Source organism: Peromyscus maniculatus, chromosome 3, assembly GCF_049852395.1.
Source record: "Peromyscus maniculatus bairdii isolate BWxNUB_F1_BW_parent chromosome 3, HU_Pman_BW_mat_3.1, whole genome shotgun sequence".
NCBI classification, from domain to species: domain Eukaryota; kingdom Metazoa; phylum Chordata; class Mammalia; order Rodentia; family Cricetidae; genus Peromyscus; species Peromyscus maniculatus.
In genome coordinates this window covers 152,865,815-152,881,578 of record NC_134854.1, presented here as the reverse complement: position 1 = coordinate 152,881,578, position 15,764 = coordinate 152,865,815, and the positions used below count along the sequence as shown (strand labels likewise).

The window sequence follows — 15,764 nt, the reverse complement described above, 5'->3', positions numbered from 1 at the left end:
ATGAAATCCGGGACTTTATCTGCCATCGTGCTCATGCAAACAACCCTTATTAAACCTGGTGAGTTCCCCCTCAACCCAGACACACGTGAGACATAAAAGGACAGGAGGACTTGTTGGGAAGAGTGCTTCAGCGGGAGAAAGGATCAGAGAGTGTAATTAGGTGGAAGTGACTAAAATTCATCATATACGTGAATGAAATCGTCGAGGAATTAAAAGCAAAAAGCAAAGCATATAAAAATCATCTCAAGAGCGAAAACAATGTGCTGGGGATCTTAGGGAAGCCGCTCCAGTGCAAATCTCTAGTCATCCTCAGGGTCTTTCACCGGAACCGCAGCTTTCCGGGCTTTCTTTCTCCACCGGAGCAGACGCCCCCGCCGTGACGCTCTTTACCCGCGCTCTGACGTCACTGCCCCGCGCTGGCGGCACGTTGGCCCGGCCGTGCAGCGGCTTTCCCGGGGGCGAAAATGTCTATGGCCAGCGATTTCTACCTGCGCTACTACGTTGGGCACAAGGGCAAGTTTGGGCACGAGTTTCTGGAGTTCGAGTTTCGGCCGGACGGTGAGCGGCGGAGGGGCCGCGAGGGAGGGCGAGCCGCCCGGTGTTGGGGGGCTTTCTTTTCTTTTTTCTTCTTCCTTTTTATTTTCTTTCTTCTTTATTTCAATTTAATTGTTTAGTTTTAAGACGGGGTTCTCGTTGTGTAGTCCAGGCTGACCTCGAGCTCACGATCCTCCCGCTTCAGCCTCCCGGATGCTGGGGTGACAGGTGTGTCGCCACGCCCCCGCCTCCCAGGAGGGCTTGAAGGGCTTAGTTCCAGCTTAGGAAGAGCTTGCGCGTGTAGCATGCTTGGGTGTTTTTTGTGAGAGAAAAATTGCTATAAAGTTACCCAGAAAAGCAGATCCTGCTGCCATCAGGAAAGCTGGACATAGAAGAATCGGAAACCTAGAATGGAGAATGCGACCTTGGGCAGTAGTAGCAGAATTATCAAGTGATCCTTTCAGCGGATGCTTGAAATCTTTGGGTGACCTTTCGGCCTGCTCACCCGTTTACTCTGTATGTGAAGGCTGCTTTGTAGGGGAGGAACCCCCTGTCTAAACAGGAGGGTGATGTGTGTTAGGCATTGAAATGCAGTTCTTCACCATCTTCGTCAAGATACATGGATGGATGATGGCCAGAGTTAAGGCAGTCTTTTCCTGTTGCATCTTAGGTAGTCAGCCCTGTTAAGAAGGAGCTGAGTATCTCCTTCCGAGCCACTGGCTGTCCGAACACATTGAAGTGGACAATGACACAAGCTCTGTATTTCTATGAGAAGAAAACGAAGTAGCTCTCTGGGCGAAGAGTGGAAGGGTTGTGTGATCCCATTCGTTGGTGCGGACGACAGATTAGGTTTTCCCAGTGAAACAAGGCTTCCTGACCCACTGCAGAGGGCGCCTGATGCTGAGTAAGGGGAGTGCTTGCTGTGTACCAAGGAGAGCTGGGAGAGGAAGCACAAGTCTGTTCTGGACACATTGGGGATGCCAAGTGGTTATTGTTTAAAGAAAAAAAAAAGGGGGGGGGGATATTCCTGGACTGACAGCTATCAGAATCCTGAAGCTTTTCAGTCTCTCTAAGGAAGATGATGTCTACCAGTATGTTGTCAGAAAGTTCTTCAACAAAGATGGTAGGAAGCCCAGGACCAAAGCACCCAAGGTTCCCCACTCCGACTTACTGTTCTGAAGAAACAATATACTAAGTAAAACGAAGAGGCTGCAGAATATACTAAACTTTTGGCATAGAGAATGTAGGAAGCCAAAAAACAAAACAAAACAAAACATCAGGACAAGATTTTCAAGAGATGTAGGCTGTCCTTGCGAAGAGCTTTTACTTTTAAGTTTGAGTCCAGTAAAGAATAAGTTAATAATCAGAACTTGAAATAAAAAAAAAAAGTTTCCCCTAAGCCAGGTGTAGTGGTTTATGCTTTTAATCCCAGCACTTGGAGGCAGAGGCAGGCAGATTTCAGTTCGAGGCCAGCCAGGGTTACACAGAGAAACCCTGTCTCTAAAAACAAAACAACCCTTCCCAACCCCCCCTCCAACCCAAAAAACAAACCAAGCCAAAACAAAACAAAAAAAACCCCAAAACCAAAATAATAATAATAATAATAATAATAATAATAATAATAATAATAATTTCCCTTAGAAGATGAGACACTGGAGATCAAAAAGAAAAACTTTGTCTTCTTGGGGAGAGAAACACCAGAGAGGAGCAGAATGAGCAGGGGTCTGTTGAAGTACTAGCAAGCTGAAGGTGGTACTTGAGACGCAGGCATTTAACTGAGCATCTGACTGTGTGTACTTCAATGAAGTGGTGTCTGCATGTTTTGGACAAGGGTCTTTGAAAGGGAAATATGAGAGGATCATGTATTCAAAAGGTATCAAACATTCAGGAAGAATTCAAGGTTGCCGTGGCCCTGCAGTTGTTGAGAAACTTAACTTTACCCTTGTTCTCCAAATGTTGTTTGGAGCAAACTTACTTTGTTTTTGTTGTTGTGCTAGTGGGTTTTGTTTTTGTTTTTTAATTTTTATTTTTTATTTATTTCTTTTGTAATTCTGTTCTCAGTCCCCTTGCCTGTGCATGCCATGCAGCTTGTCCTTATCACCCTGAGTCACATAAATTAAGAACAACACTGTCAAGGGAAATTTTTATGTGTGGTTTGATTCTCATGCACCTTTGCCACCGAATCATTCCACTTACATGAGAAGTGATGACTCACTAAATGGGGTACACCCCAGTATGGTAACAGAAAATACAGCAGATGAGAAGGACGTCACAGATGTATCTGAGCACCTGACTGACTAACCATGCAGGGAAGCACACACTGGAGACCTCAGAGGTCATGGCATTGGATTGAAATAAATCAGCCAACAAACTGACAGTTTACATAGTTTGTATGCTTCCCAGTTGTAATTTTTAAATTTTTCGTTATCTTAACTATATACACTAATGTGGAGAAAAACAATTAAGAGAACATTTTGGAATAATAGAGAAAGTGTGGATGCAAAGGAGACCTCTGGAGACTTGTGTGACCCTGAGCAAGTTGCTTAACTTGATTTTATCTCCTGTGAACAGGTGAGAAAGTGAAACCTGCTCTTAGAATTCCTTTAGAGACCAGATAAAATGTTGTGAGTACTGCATTTAGCACCAACACGTCACACTTGAAGAGAATATTTGGTGTTTTGTCACAGTCACATTTAGTTCAGGGGCTAGATTAAGAAAATAAATGTGTTGTTGTGTACAACCTTAATCCCAGCATTCAGGACACAGAGGAAGGAGGATAGATCCCTGTGTGTTCAAGGCCACCAACCTGACTACACAGTAAGATCTTGTCTTGTCTGAGGAAGAGAGAGAGAGAGAGAGAGAGAGAGAGAGAGAGAGAGAGAGAGAGAGAGAGAGAGAGAGAGAGAGGAAATTAACAAACCTGACCCATTGTATGTTGAAGGTATGGAACATTTTAAAGTTTGCTAGCTGACTTATATTTATTGAGTTTTTAGCCCTGATCTTATACAAGGAAAGTAGATTTACTAGTAAAAGTGGGAATATGAAATTGTCTTTACCTTTAACATTGTTCATGGTATTCTTTGTTTCTCTCCACACAGGAAAGCTTAGATATGCCAACAACAGCAATTATAAAAATGACGTGATGATCAGAAAAGAGGTATGTTCTCTTCTCTCTTATTTTTTTCTTTTTCTTTTCTTTTGAGACAGGGTCTCACTTTGTATTCTTGGCTGCTCTGGAATTCACAGTGTAGAACAGTCTGGCCTTGAACTCAGAGAGATCCACCTGCCTCTGGCTAAGTTCTTTTCAAATGTCTAAATTTTTACATTTTGTTTATTTATCTTGTTTGTGCTGATGAAAAGTATTTCAAAGGCTCTGTTTCAATGAAGAAGCCAATTTATAGATGGAAAGGTTTCTATGTTAATTACATGTGATTGTAGCATTAAATTTTTTTTAACATGTGTGTATTTGTGTGTGTGTGTGTGTGTGTGTGTGTGTGTGTGTATTGGATACACATGTAACATAGCATTCATGTGTGGAAATCAAAGAACAGCTGGTAGGAATTGGTTTTCTCCTACTATGTGGGTCCTAGGGATTGAACTTTACCCACTGAGCCATCTTGGTGATTCTCATTTTAGCATTTTTTAAAAACAATCAACTTGAATATTTATAACCCCATATCATTCAATTCATTTTGTGAAGCATGATTTTTAAACAAAAGAACGTGTGGACTGGGCTCAGCGTGCCTGCTCCTGTGTGCTTGTGTTGTGTCCTCACGCTGTAGCCCTTACGTTGCTCCGTTAACTGTGAGCACATGGAGTGTCCCCGCTACACCGGCCGACTCCGGGGCCTAAAGCAGCTGGGGTGAGAAGAGGGAACAGTGTGTGTTAAAGGGTGAGAGAGCAGAAAAAAAAGTTTGTGAGAAGGATGAATTTTAATTCTGCAGCTTTGTAATCAAATTAAATTGTTCGCTCCTATTGTGTTTGAATGTTTAGGATCCGTAGCTTTCTTTTATTATATCTCACTGAACTGTGGGAAGACAGATGGGCGTTATAAAATTTTATTGTAATTGATTTCCAGGCCTATGTTCACAAGAGTGTCATGGAAGAACTGAAGAGAATTATTGACGACAGTGAAATTACAAAAGAGGATGACGCATTGTGGCCACCGCCTGACAGGGTTGGCCGGCAGGTCTGTGGACCATGTTCTTTAAGTGGATAGATCAGAGTTGATAATATAATTACTGTGCTTTGTCAATATATTCATGATGGTTTCTTATTGAAGCGTTGATTATATAACTTTATTTTCTTTTTAAATTCTTTTTTGTGGTACTAAAGATTGAGCTCCAGATTCATCCGTGCTAGGCAATCAAACACTCCATCGGGTTACAGCTCCAGCTTTTACTGAGCTTGATTTTCTTTGCTGTCTCCACCTAGTAGAGGAGTTAGCACTTAGCTCTAATTAAGACATCCTTTCTCCAGCCTGCCCAGCTAAAGTTAGGGTATTTTGACACTGTTACGAATTATTAATTGTAAGTTAGCTGTACTGTTAATTATTTCTGTTATAAATAGGTACAACATTGCTAGCTAAATTTGAGAGTTAGTTCTTAAGTTAATATATTTTGACACTGCTATAAATTATTTTTAATTAGATGTTATTGTTAATTATTTCTATTGAAAATAAGTACATTGCTAGCTAAATTTGAGAGTTAGTGCTGATCACTGAGTATGGCAATTCACTTTCTCCAATTTTTTTATCTTTCAGAATTTGTATATTTGAATGCCCCAGGAAAAGTCTTGATTGGTTTTTTTCAAACTGACTTTTGTATTTGCCTGTTATATTCCCTTCAAAATACATGATATTTCTCAAAGTGCTCCCAAAGAACTCTGCAGGCCCAATTTCACTCTGTATAAAGACAGTTTGGTTTCTGAATTGGGTCTTTTCAATTCTCAGAGAAATGAAATATAAGGCCTCGGAGAAAGAAATATTTAATTTCATTTTTGTGTGTTCCTAAGGATTATACTGTATACCAGCCACTTTCTTTGACTAGAAGAAAATGTAGAGATCAAATACATGCTGAAAGTAGCAGTAATGTAACTGTTGTGTGGCAAGAGCACAATGTAGAGTATGGTGTGGGGCAACAGAGGTAGTGGTCTGTGTCCTGTGGGAACCTGAGTCATAGTAATTAACTCCTCTAGTTAGCGCAGTAGTTACTGGGTGTCTGTGTCTACAAAATAGCCAGATATTTTAAAATTATTAAACCTGCTCCTACAGTGGTGATATGACATATAGACTTGACTGTGTTTATAAGTTGATATACTTCTTTTAGAGGATGGTTTTATAATATACATTAGAAAATGCCAATATTTTCCATTTATTTTTCCCTTAGTAATCTCATTTCTGAAACACCAGTTCTAGAAAAATAACTGCAGCTACAGAAAAGATTTCATTAGATATAAAAATGTGTTTCATCATTTGGGGGAGCCAGAGCTTTGTATCTGTGCACTGGTGATGTGTTCTCGTGAGAGGCTAGCAGGCATGCTCCAGAAACTGCCACTGGATAATTAAAGCAAGAATTTTGTGATTATTAGAGATTCTTAGCTAATTCTCAATTTTCTGTATCTCATGAAGTGTATAGTTAGGCTTTTTGATTAGATAGCTGTGACTGTCTATTAGCATCTGCTTGATAATTTAGTGTAAAAATTCTTTAAACATGCAGCCCCTTCATTAGCTTTAGATTTCAGGGTAAGCAATACAGATAAAATTTGTATGATGATAATGGTACTGGAACAACCACATTACACTGTATAAGTTCTAGGTTTCATTGAATTTCAGAGGGTATTAGTCTGTAAGTGGGAGCATTACTATTGTACATTACGCCTGGCTATTGATATCATTGTATGTTCTGTTCTTGAGGAGGTTAAGATTGTACATTTGTGAAATAGAGCTAAGGAAATAGGGCTTGGAAAGGTGTTTTAGGGACTGTGGAAAATGTAAAGTCCCAGTGATCGGGCCTGATAAGTGGCAGGTGCTATTGTTAATGTCCTATATTTGTTTATAAAAACTTACAGAAAGGGAAAATGCATTTTGTGATATTTTAAATGGGTTTGTATTTATATAATTATTTCTATAACATGCTTTAAAGTGACAGTGCTCCTGTTTACCAACATCATAAGAAACATTTCTGTGTCATTTTGTTTGAGCTCCTTTTTTATGATGGCTCTGGAAAGCAGTTCTGGCTTGGTCCTGAAACTGAGGCTAGTGCTCATGTGTGGTCAGTGAGGTTTTATTAAGAGAATTTGGTCTAGCAGGTTAAATTTCTTCTGGTTTTTGGAGAGAGTGTCCCCAGGCTGGTGTGGAACTTTCTCTGTAGACCAGGCTGGCCTTGGACTTGAGACAGTCCTTCTGCCTTGCTTCCTGTTAGCTGGGATTATAAGCACATGTCACCATGCTTGGCTGAGATTAAATTTCTTTTCCCCTCTATCAAGTTCTAGAAAGTTTGCACTTCTTTATAGCACGAATACAGGTATCTCTGGGGTAGACTTTTTTAATTGATGCCATTTCTCTGCTCTTTTTGTTTCCAGGAACTTGAGATTGTAATTGGGGATGAACATATATCTTTTACGACATCAAAAATAGGTTCTCTGATTGATGTAAACCAGTCAAAGTAAGTATATGAAAGTGTTGGCTGAGCTGGTGTAACTCATTAACGAGGCTCCTGTCAGCACTGTGGTCTGCTAGACAAGGCAGTTGAGTATTCTGATGCCATAGGGACTTCTAAGTAATTAAACACTTGTTATCTTGTCTGTCAGAGAAGTTAACAGCGTATTTCATTAAGTACTCAGTTCAGCAGTGTGCATAATAATGCCTGATTTGTTGGTCATTTTTATATTAAAAAGTCTGGTTATAATGCCACAAAATGTAAAGGACGATAATTGTGGATTGATCCGCTTCATTGGGACCATATTATATCATACTTCCCCTTGGATTTAGCACTTGAAAAAAAAAAACAAAAAACAGTAGGCATGTGTATGAGCCACCTTTGTGTCCTTAGATTCTTTGCAGCATATACTGAAGCTTTGCTGGTGTGAATCATTGAGTCATTTCTTCATGCTCCTTTCCTTAAAACGTCCCCATATGGCTTCCATTGCTTCATGTTGCCCTGAATCTTAACTTGCTTGAGTATAAGCTTGCATGAGAACCTTGTTTTGTCTTTAGAGTTAGAGCAGTGCCCAGCACATAGTAGGTGCTTCAAATAAGTATTATAAAGAGGAAAAGAATGAATGCACAATAATAACTGAACACCCGTGTTCATGAAGAACAACTGGATGCTTAAACCTGTAAATATGCTCCTACAGTTGGTGAGGACGTGGCCTGTGTACTCTACTGGGTTTGTACATGCATTGCCTCTGTTGAGAGAGCAATGAGTCCTGGTGAACTGCATTCCTCCTTACAGGAAGAGAAGTGTTAATTAATTGTCCACTTTGTTCACTGTAGTTGTCGGCAAGTGGCCCTTTTCCTAGTTCCATAAGCTTAATTGGTATAAGTGATTTATTCTGTTTCAGGAAATTATAAGATTATGTTTCATAGAAAACAAAAGGTAACTTTTATTTATATATATTTTTTAATTTTAGGGATCCTGAAGGCCTCCGTGTATTTTACTACTTGGTGCAGGACTTGAAATGCTTAGTGTTCAGTCTCATTGGACTACATTTCAAGATTAAGCCAATTTGAATTGGATACTTTTGAGATTATTTATATATTTAATTAAAGGAGGGTTTTTTAATTGACACTTTTGGGATTTTTTATTAATGTGAAACTTTTGTATATAAACTTAATATGTGAAATATGGCTTTCCTCTCTTCGGTCCATGTGGGCTAGACAACCCCTATATGCAATTGATTCTGTACATAAAAGCCACTTTTTGTTGAAATTTGCTCTAATAAAATGTATTAAAAGCCTAGATGTGGAGTTGTTGGTTTTTTGGTTTTTGTTGTTGTTGTTTTTGTTTTGTTTTGCAGTTGAATCAGTGACTTGCTTTAAGAATGGTAAGTTGTTCTGGTTGGTAGAGCTTAGAGCAGAGGCCGCTCATCTGGAAATACATGGCAAATCCCAGCTACTGAAGATAACCATAGAGTCAATCTTCTGTACTTCATGGGACTTACCTTTGTAACACTAAGGTTGTTTTCAGAGGTTTGAGATTTTTTTTTTTTTACATTATCACAAACTTTCGTGGGTTCACATGAAATATTTCCCTAGGTTGTTGAAAGGGCATAGTCAGTACCCCACATTTGGCCTATCTTATTATGCCCTTATTCTTATGTGTGTGTGCACACACATATGTAGGAGCTGAGTTGAAGCTTTACAAAGTTATATGAAATTTTGTTTTAACCATCTATAGTGTGCATGCCTATTGTTAGACTCTTACTGTAAACAAGTCATTCATGTTTCCCAGGTCCTTTGAACTTTCTACCATTCATCTCTCATTATCTCTGCTAACACTGCTGCTGGTGTCCTCCTCTTGCTCCTGCCTGCATGGTCTCAGACTCATGGAGATCTGCCTGCCTCTGCCTCCTGAGTTCAAGGACTAAAGGTGTGTGCCACCATGGTGGCCAGAGCATAATTCCAGCCTTAGGAAAAAGATGCTGAAGGGTCAGGAGGTCAATGCCTATCTTGGCAATTTAGTTAATTCTAGACTTGCTTAGGCCTCATGAAACCCTACCTCTAAAGAAGAATCCTTTAGGAGAGATGAGCTGAACTTACAGACTCCCTCAATGATGAGCAGTGGAGCTGGGGGCCTGATCACAGTTTTCAGTGTGTACGAGGCCTCAGTTCTCTGAACTGATGTGGAAAGAACATGGGCTGAAGAAGTGAAACTTAGTTGTGGATCAGTACTAACTGTTTTCTCTTTTAAACTTTTTGTTTGTTTGTTTTGCTTGTTTGGGTATTCACTTGCATGCATATTTGTGCACCTACACATATGTCTGATGCCTACAGAGGCCAGAAGAGGATGTTGGAACCCTTAGGACTGGAATTATCCCCATGTGCGTGCTCAGATCCAAACTCAGGCCCTCTGGAAGAGTAGCCAGTGCTCTTAGCCACTGAGTCATCTCTCTCTCTAGCCCTGTTTTTCCTGGGACCTTTAAGTGGATTTTATTCCTGAGCGACACAGAGCCCAAATATCCACCTGAAACCCTTCCTAGGGTCCCCTTTTATCACTGAGTTCCTGAAGCATCTTTCTCATTTCTTCACTATCAGTACGAGTAGGCATGATAATGCAGAGCTTTAGAAAAGTGTGGATTGTAAATGCTAGGACACATGAGGTGGTTTAGGGCACAGGAAATCTTAAAATAGGACTCTTTGGTTTTGTTGAGAGCTGTGAAGTTTACCTATTTCACTGTTGTGAAAGGTTCACTGAGGCAGAAATACCAAGAGGTGTGAAGCTGGCCAGGACCAGCCAGTCCTCCCAGTGAAGACAGTGTGTCAGCCCATCCTTCCCTGTGGGCTGGTGGCTACTGCAGGTGTCCCTCACCTCAGCCTGGGGCAGGAAGAACAGCTTGTGGCTGTGAAATGATGACGCCACAGAGGTCTGAGGGTCTCACTAGAAGGTCTGAATGTGTGATGAGAATTGCATCTCTCTCAACATAACAAGACAGGCAGTTGGAGTTTCACAGAGGCTATTACAGCCAAGAAGCCAGAGAAATATATATATATATTTGTGTGCACTGGTGTTTTGTCTGCACATATGTTTGTGTGAGGGTGCCAGATCTTGGAGTTACAGACAGCTGTTAGCTGCCATGTGGGTTCTGGGAATTGAACCTGGGTCCTCTGGAAGAGCAGTTAGTGTTCTTAACCACTGAGCCATTTCTCCAGCCCTGAATAGAGCTTTTGTGGGTTTTGTGGTTTCTTTTGTTGTTGTTTGTTCTCTCTCTCTCTCTCTCTCTCTCTCTCTCTCTCTCTCTCTCTCTCTCTCTCTCTCTTACACACACACATACACACACACACACACACATACACAATGAATTTAGAAGACAAAATTCAAGAAGATAAAAAATTTCTTTAAAATTTTCACCTTTCTGTTTTCACGCTTCTTTTTTATTTTGGTCATGTGAAGTTCGGTATTTCCTGTTTTGTGCTGTGCTTTGGTCAAAAATCCACAATGGGAGTGTCAGTCCATTCCCTCTGAAGTTACTTTCTTCCAATGCTAATTAATCAAGCTCATTATCAGTTTAGAGTTTTCTAGAAATTCAGAGCTTAATTATACAGAGCTCAGAGGAAGCTACTGCCCTTTTTAGTTACTGGCTTTTCAGTTACTGGCCTCCCCCTCTCTCTGTCCACAACCAAAAAAAGTTTCCATTCTATGTTCAGTTTTTGTTGGCTACTGTCCTTTATTAAGCACTGGTAGGCAGCCCACATCCTGTTCATGCTTTGGTCACAGTGATGAGCAAAACGGGTCTGGAGTTCTTGCTCACAGACTTTGCATGATGTAGAGGAGGCAAACAGTATGTAGAAAGCACAAAGAAGCCTGCGCTTGCTTAGCCTCCATGGTAAAGATGCCTCCTCAGCAGAGATAAGGACGTAAACAGAACCATTAGTATTTCCATGAGCAGTGCGATTTACCCCCCACCTCCTGATCTGGGGCTACAATGTGAATTTTCTAGAGCATCACTGGCTCATTGCTGTAGATCTCTCAGTTCCTCATTTTGGTTCATAAACCTTCCCCATCCTGTTCTTCCCAACACCAGCACTCTTTGACAAGGTTGGGTAGAAAACCTAGCTCATCCTGTGTCTTAGAGAAGTTTCTGCAGCCTAGCAATCTTTAAAAAAAAGTTATTTTGAAATCTATGAGCTTTTTAAAAAATTATTTTTTTATGTGCATTGGTGTTTTGCCTGCATGTATGTTTGTGTGAGGGTGCCAGATCTTGGAGTTACAGACAGCTGTTAGCTGCCATGTGGGTACTGGGAACTGAAACTGGGTCCTCTGGAAGAGTAGTTAGTGTTCTTAACTACCAACCCATCTCTCCAGCCCTGACATCTAAGAGCTTTTGTCTCTATAATTCCTGATTGTATTTTTTTGCAGTTATTCCAATGCTGGGGAGTAGGCGACACACTCCACCCTAAAAAAAGAAAAAAAAAAGAATCTTTAAGATTCAGTGTTTTGCTCAAATTTCTATGGTAAGGAAAGATTAGAGTCTTGGACTTTAAATATAATGTTTAATGTTGAATGAAGGTTTACCATCCATTTCCCAGGTTATGATTAAAAACTTTATTTGTGAAGCTGGGCCTGGTGGCTCACACCCCTCATTCCAGCACTTGGGAGGCAGGCAGGGGAGTCCCAGGCAAACCTGGTGTACACAGTGAATTCCAGGCCAGCCAAGTGTACGTGGTGAGACCTTGCCTCAAACAAAACAAAACAAAAATAAATTTGTATATCTTATTAGATCTTCACAGCAACCCTGAAGAGAAATTGCATTTTTGTTTTGCTGTGGTCAAAGATTTTGTGAATGATCAGACTTACCTGAAGTCATAGGAGCTTGTTGGTGTTTCCACTCATGTCTCCCCATGTACCAAACTCATGCTTTGTGTCGAGCTAAAACCAAGGCTCTTCTGAGTCCACATTGTAACCATATTCTGTGTATTGGGTAAGGCTTTATTTATAGGTCGAGAGTTAGTTATGAGCTGTCCTTAAGTAAATTATCTGACTTTTTCACAGCCTTTCCTTGTGGAAAGCTGGGATAACACAAGCATCTTCCTGCATGGGGACAGAGTGTCTGCCACATTCTCCATCACTGCTGCTCCTGCACCCCCACTTACCTTCTCCTCCAAGCATAACTTTCTTAAATCTTGTTTCTTTCATTCCTTGATTTTGGTGGTGGTGGTGGTGGTAGTGTGTGTGTGTGTGTGTGTGTGTGTGTGTGTGTGTGTGTGTGTATTGTTGGTTGGTTTTTACTCTTTGCTATTTTGGGGGCCTGCCACTCAGTTCCCAAATAAATCATACAGAGGCTTATTCTTTCTTTTTTTCTTGTTTTTTTTTTCTCGGTGTGGTTTTTTTGTTTTGTTTTGTTTTGTTTTGTTTTGTTTTTTGAGACAGGGTTTTTCCGTGTAGTTTTGGTGACTGTCCTGGATCTTACTCTGTAGACCAGGCTGGCCTCGAACTCACAGAGAACTGCCTGGCTCTGCCTCGCGAGTGCCGGGATTAAAGGCATGCACCACCACCGCCCAGCCGGTTTATTCTTTCTTATGAATGCCTGACCTTAGCTTGACTTGTTTCTTGTCAGCTTTCCTTAACTTATATGACCCTGTGGTGATATATTGTGTACCCTAATAAAATTGGCCTGAAGATCAGAGAACAGAACAAGCCACTAGATTAAATATAGATCCCAGGTAGTGGTGGTACACACCTTTAATCCCAGTACTGGGAAGCACCCATGCCTTTAATCCCAGGAAGTGATGGCTGGCAGAGAAAGGTATATAAGGCGTGAGGACACAGAAACTAAAGGCTTTTCGGCAGAAGCTTCCTTTTCAGCTAGAGGCTTTTTAGCTAAGGAAGCTCATTTGGCTGGAGGCCTATCGGCTGAGGCCTTTTCACGAGGAGTTGGAGAGGTGAGATGTGGCAGTGGCTTGTCCTTTTGTCTATCTGATCTTTCAGCATTACCCCAATATAGGTTCTGAGTTCTTTATTATAAGACCGTTTAGCAATTTGTGTTATGTATCCTGTCTACCTTTTGCTTCTATCTCTTATCTCTATTCTATATATCTTTCTTTACTTCTTACTCCGTGGCTTGCTATGTAGCTGGGTGGCTGGCCCCTGGAATCCTCCTCTTTTTCTTGCTCCTCCTACTTATTTTCTCTGCCTGCCAGCCCTGCCTGTCCTTTCTCCTGTTTCACTATTGGCTGTTCAGCTCTTTATTAGACCAACTAAGTGTTCTAGACAGGCAAAGTAACACAGTTTTACAGTGTAAACAAATGCAACATTGAATGCAACAAATCTCTGCATCATTAAACAAATATTCCACAGCATAAACAAATGTAACACATCTTTAATATTCTATGATGTGTGCATGTGTGTGTGTTAACACTAGAGACAGAGATCCCCCAGGATGAGGGGATAGAGACAAAAGTGACTAGCAGGAGGTATTCTGGAAACATTCACTCTGCACCCAAGGAACTTTGCTTACACTGTTGAGATGAGTTAATATCTGGATCTCTGGTGCACAGCAATGACAGACTTGAGTAGTGACTCAGAGATATCAGGATTTAAGAACCATAAAGGGGACCCATGAGCTATCACAGTGGGTTAAAGTAATGTGCACATGAAGACTATTGACCTACCTGGATTTGATCCCTGGAACCCATGGTTGAAGAAAAGAACTAACTCTGACCCTCACATGTACCTCATGTCATGCATATACTGAAACTCACACAAACACCCATTAAACACAATAATTAAAAAATTTAAAGATTTGTGGTGGTAATCTAATTGTACTGAAATGTGATTTTGATTGTATGTTAATAAAGAAAGTTGTCCGGGGGTCAGAGCTATTAGAGCCATAGACAGAGTGTGGCGGTGGTGGCACCCCATAGATCTCTATGTGTTCAGGGATACAGCCAGCATTGGAGACATATGCCTTTAAGACCTAGGGGGCTGTACATTCAGACAGTGACGAGGCAGTCACGTGTTTGGGTTTACAACCAATGAGAAGGCAGAATGACTGGAAAATCGACTTACAGACAGGAAGTAGCTCTCTTTCGGGAAGCTGGGACACAGCAGGCAGAAGGGTGAGATTTTAGCTCTGAGCTCTGACCTCTCGTCTTTCTCTTTTACATTGTTTCTGTGTTTCTTATTTAATAAGACGGTTGGTTACATCAATAAAGATTTTTTTTTCAAGTCTACAATGTAAGACAGAAACTGGCCATGTAAGACAGAGGCAGCATAGCCTAGTGGTGAGAACAGGAGTAGACTGTGAAACAGTTAGGAGGAAACATTGGAGGAAGGGGTAAATGAAGGCTAAGAGAGAGACATTTAAGGGCTGGCTAGAAGTTAGTAGAGGAAGAGAGAAGCAGGAAGTTCACCTCTGGCCTAGTCAAGTGGGGCGCCGGCTTATCATTGCACAGCCAGTTCCTCTTCTCTTCTCCAGCCCATTCCCCACCCTCAGTGCTCCGTTAACTACTGTCACTTGATTTGAAGAACAACTTAAATTGGTTTCATAAAACAAGACAGCAATTTGGAAAAGCTAAAATAAATGAAAATAAAGTTTAGTGAAAGATTCTGGCAAGAGTTAGCTCATGGCAACAGACTACAGAAATGAAATGGTCTTCCTTTCCTTCATTCCTCTATGATTATTATTATTATTATTATTATCATCATCATTATTATTAATTATTATTATTAATTATTATTATTATATTGTGGTGCTTGGGGTCATCTCTGAATCATTCCCCTAATCTCAATGAAGTTTTGAAAGTCTTCAGCTTGTGTTAGAATGTGAGGTCTCACTGGCAATATGCATAGCAAGAGTTTTGGATGAAGACCTGTTGATGTGAAAAACAGTTTTGCCTTAAAGCAGTGGTTTTCAACCTGTGGGTCTTGACCCTTTTAAGGGTCAAACGACCCTTTCAAAGGGACCATCAGATATCCTGCATATCAGATATTTACGTTATGATTCATAACAATAGCAAAATTACAGTTAGGAAGTCACAATGAAATAATTGTATGGTTGGGAGTCACCACAACATAAGGAATTGTATTAAAGAGTTGCAGCATTAGGGAGGTTGAGAACATCTACCTTAAAGGGAATAACAGATAGTTTATTCTGGTGCCATTTTGAGTGACCATGAGTCCAAGTTCCAACTTGGAAGCAATTTTGTAGTGGGTAGCCTATAAGATATTATGGTAGATTATTGTATACACTAGTAAATAAATTTAGTAAAACAGCAGCCTTAGATAATTTGTACTGCAATTTTCACTGTCATAAATTCTTATATGTTGATACAAATATAAACTATTCTTATATTCCTGTTTAAGATAATTTGTATATTGATACAAATACAAAACTATATTTGTTATAATGTACACATATTTTTACTTATTTGAAATATTTGTATATTGATACAAATGTAAATTTATATCTGTCATACTGTTTGTATGTTCTACTTCTGGTTAAAATATTCTGTATATTGATATATATTTAAGATTATTGTCATATTGCATATCACACTATACATTCCTACC

At 40.3% G+C, this 15,764-nt stretch overlaps 1 protein-coding gene across 1 annotated transcript; it reads left to right on the top strand.

Annotated features, from left to right (window-relative positions):
- The first annotated feature begins 389 nt into the window (after window positions 1-389).
- LOC102920694 (protein mago nashi homolog) lies at window positions 390-8,495 on the top strand. Its single transcript, XM_006995675.4, has 5 exons — window positions 390-558; window positions 3,633-3,691; window positions 4,613-4,723; window positions 7,117-7,199; window positions 8,167-8,495. The coding sequence occupies exons 1-5, from the start codon at window positions 465-467 to the stop codon at window positions 8,264-8,266; spliced, it is 447 nt and encodes a 148-aa protein (XP_006995737.1). The 5' UTR covers window positions 390-464; the 3' UTR covers window positions 8,267-8,495.
- The last annotated feature ends 7,269 nt before the right edge of the window (window positions 8,496-15,764 follow it).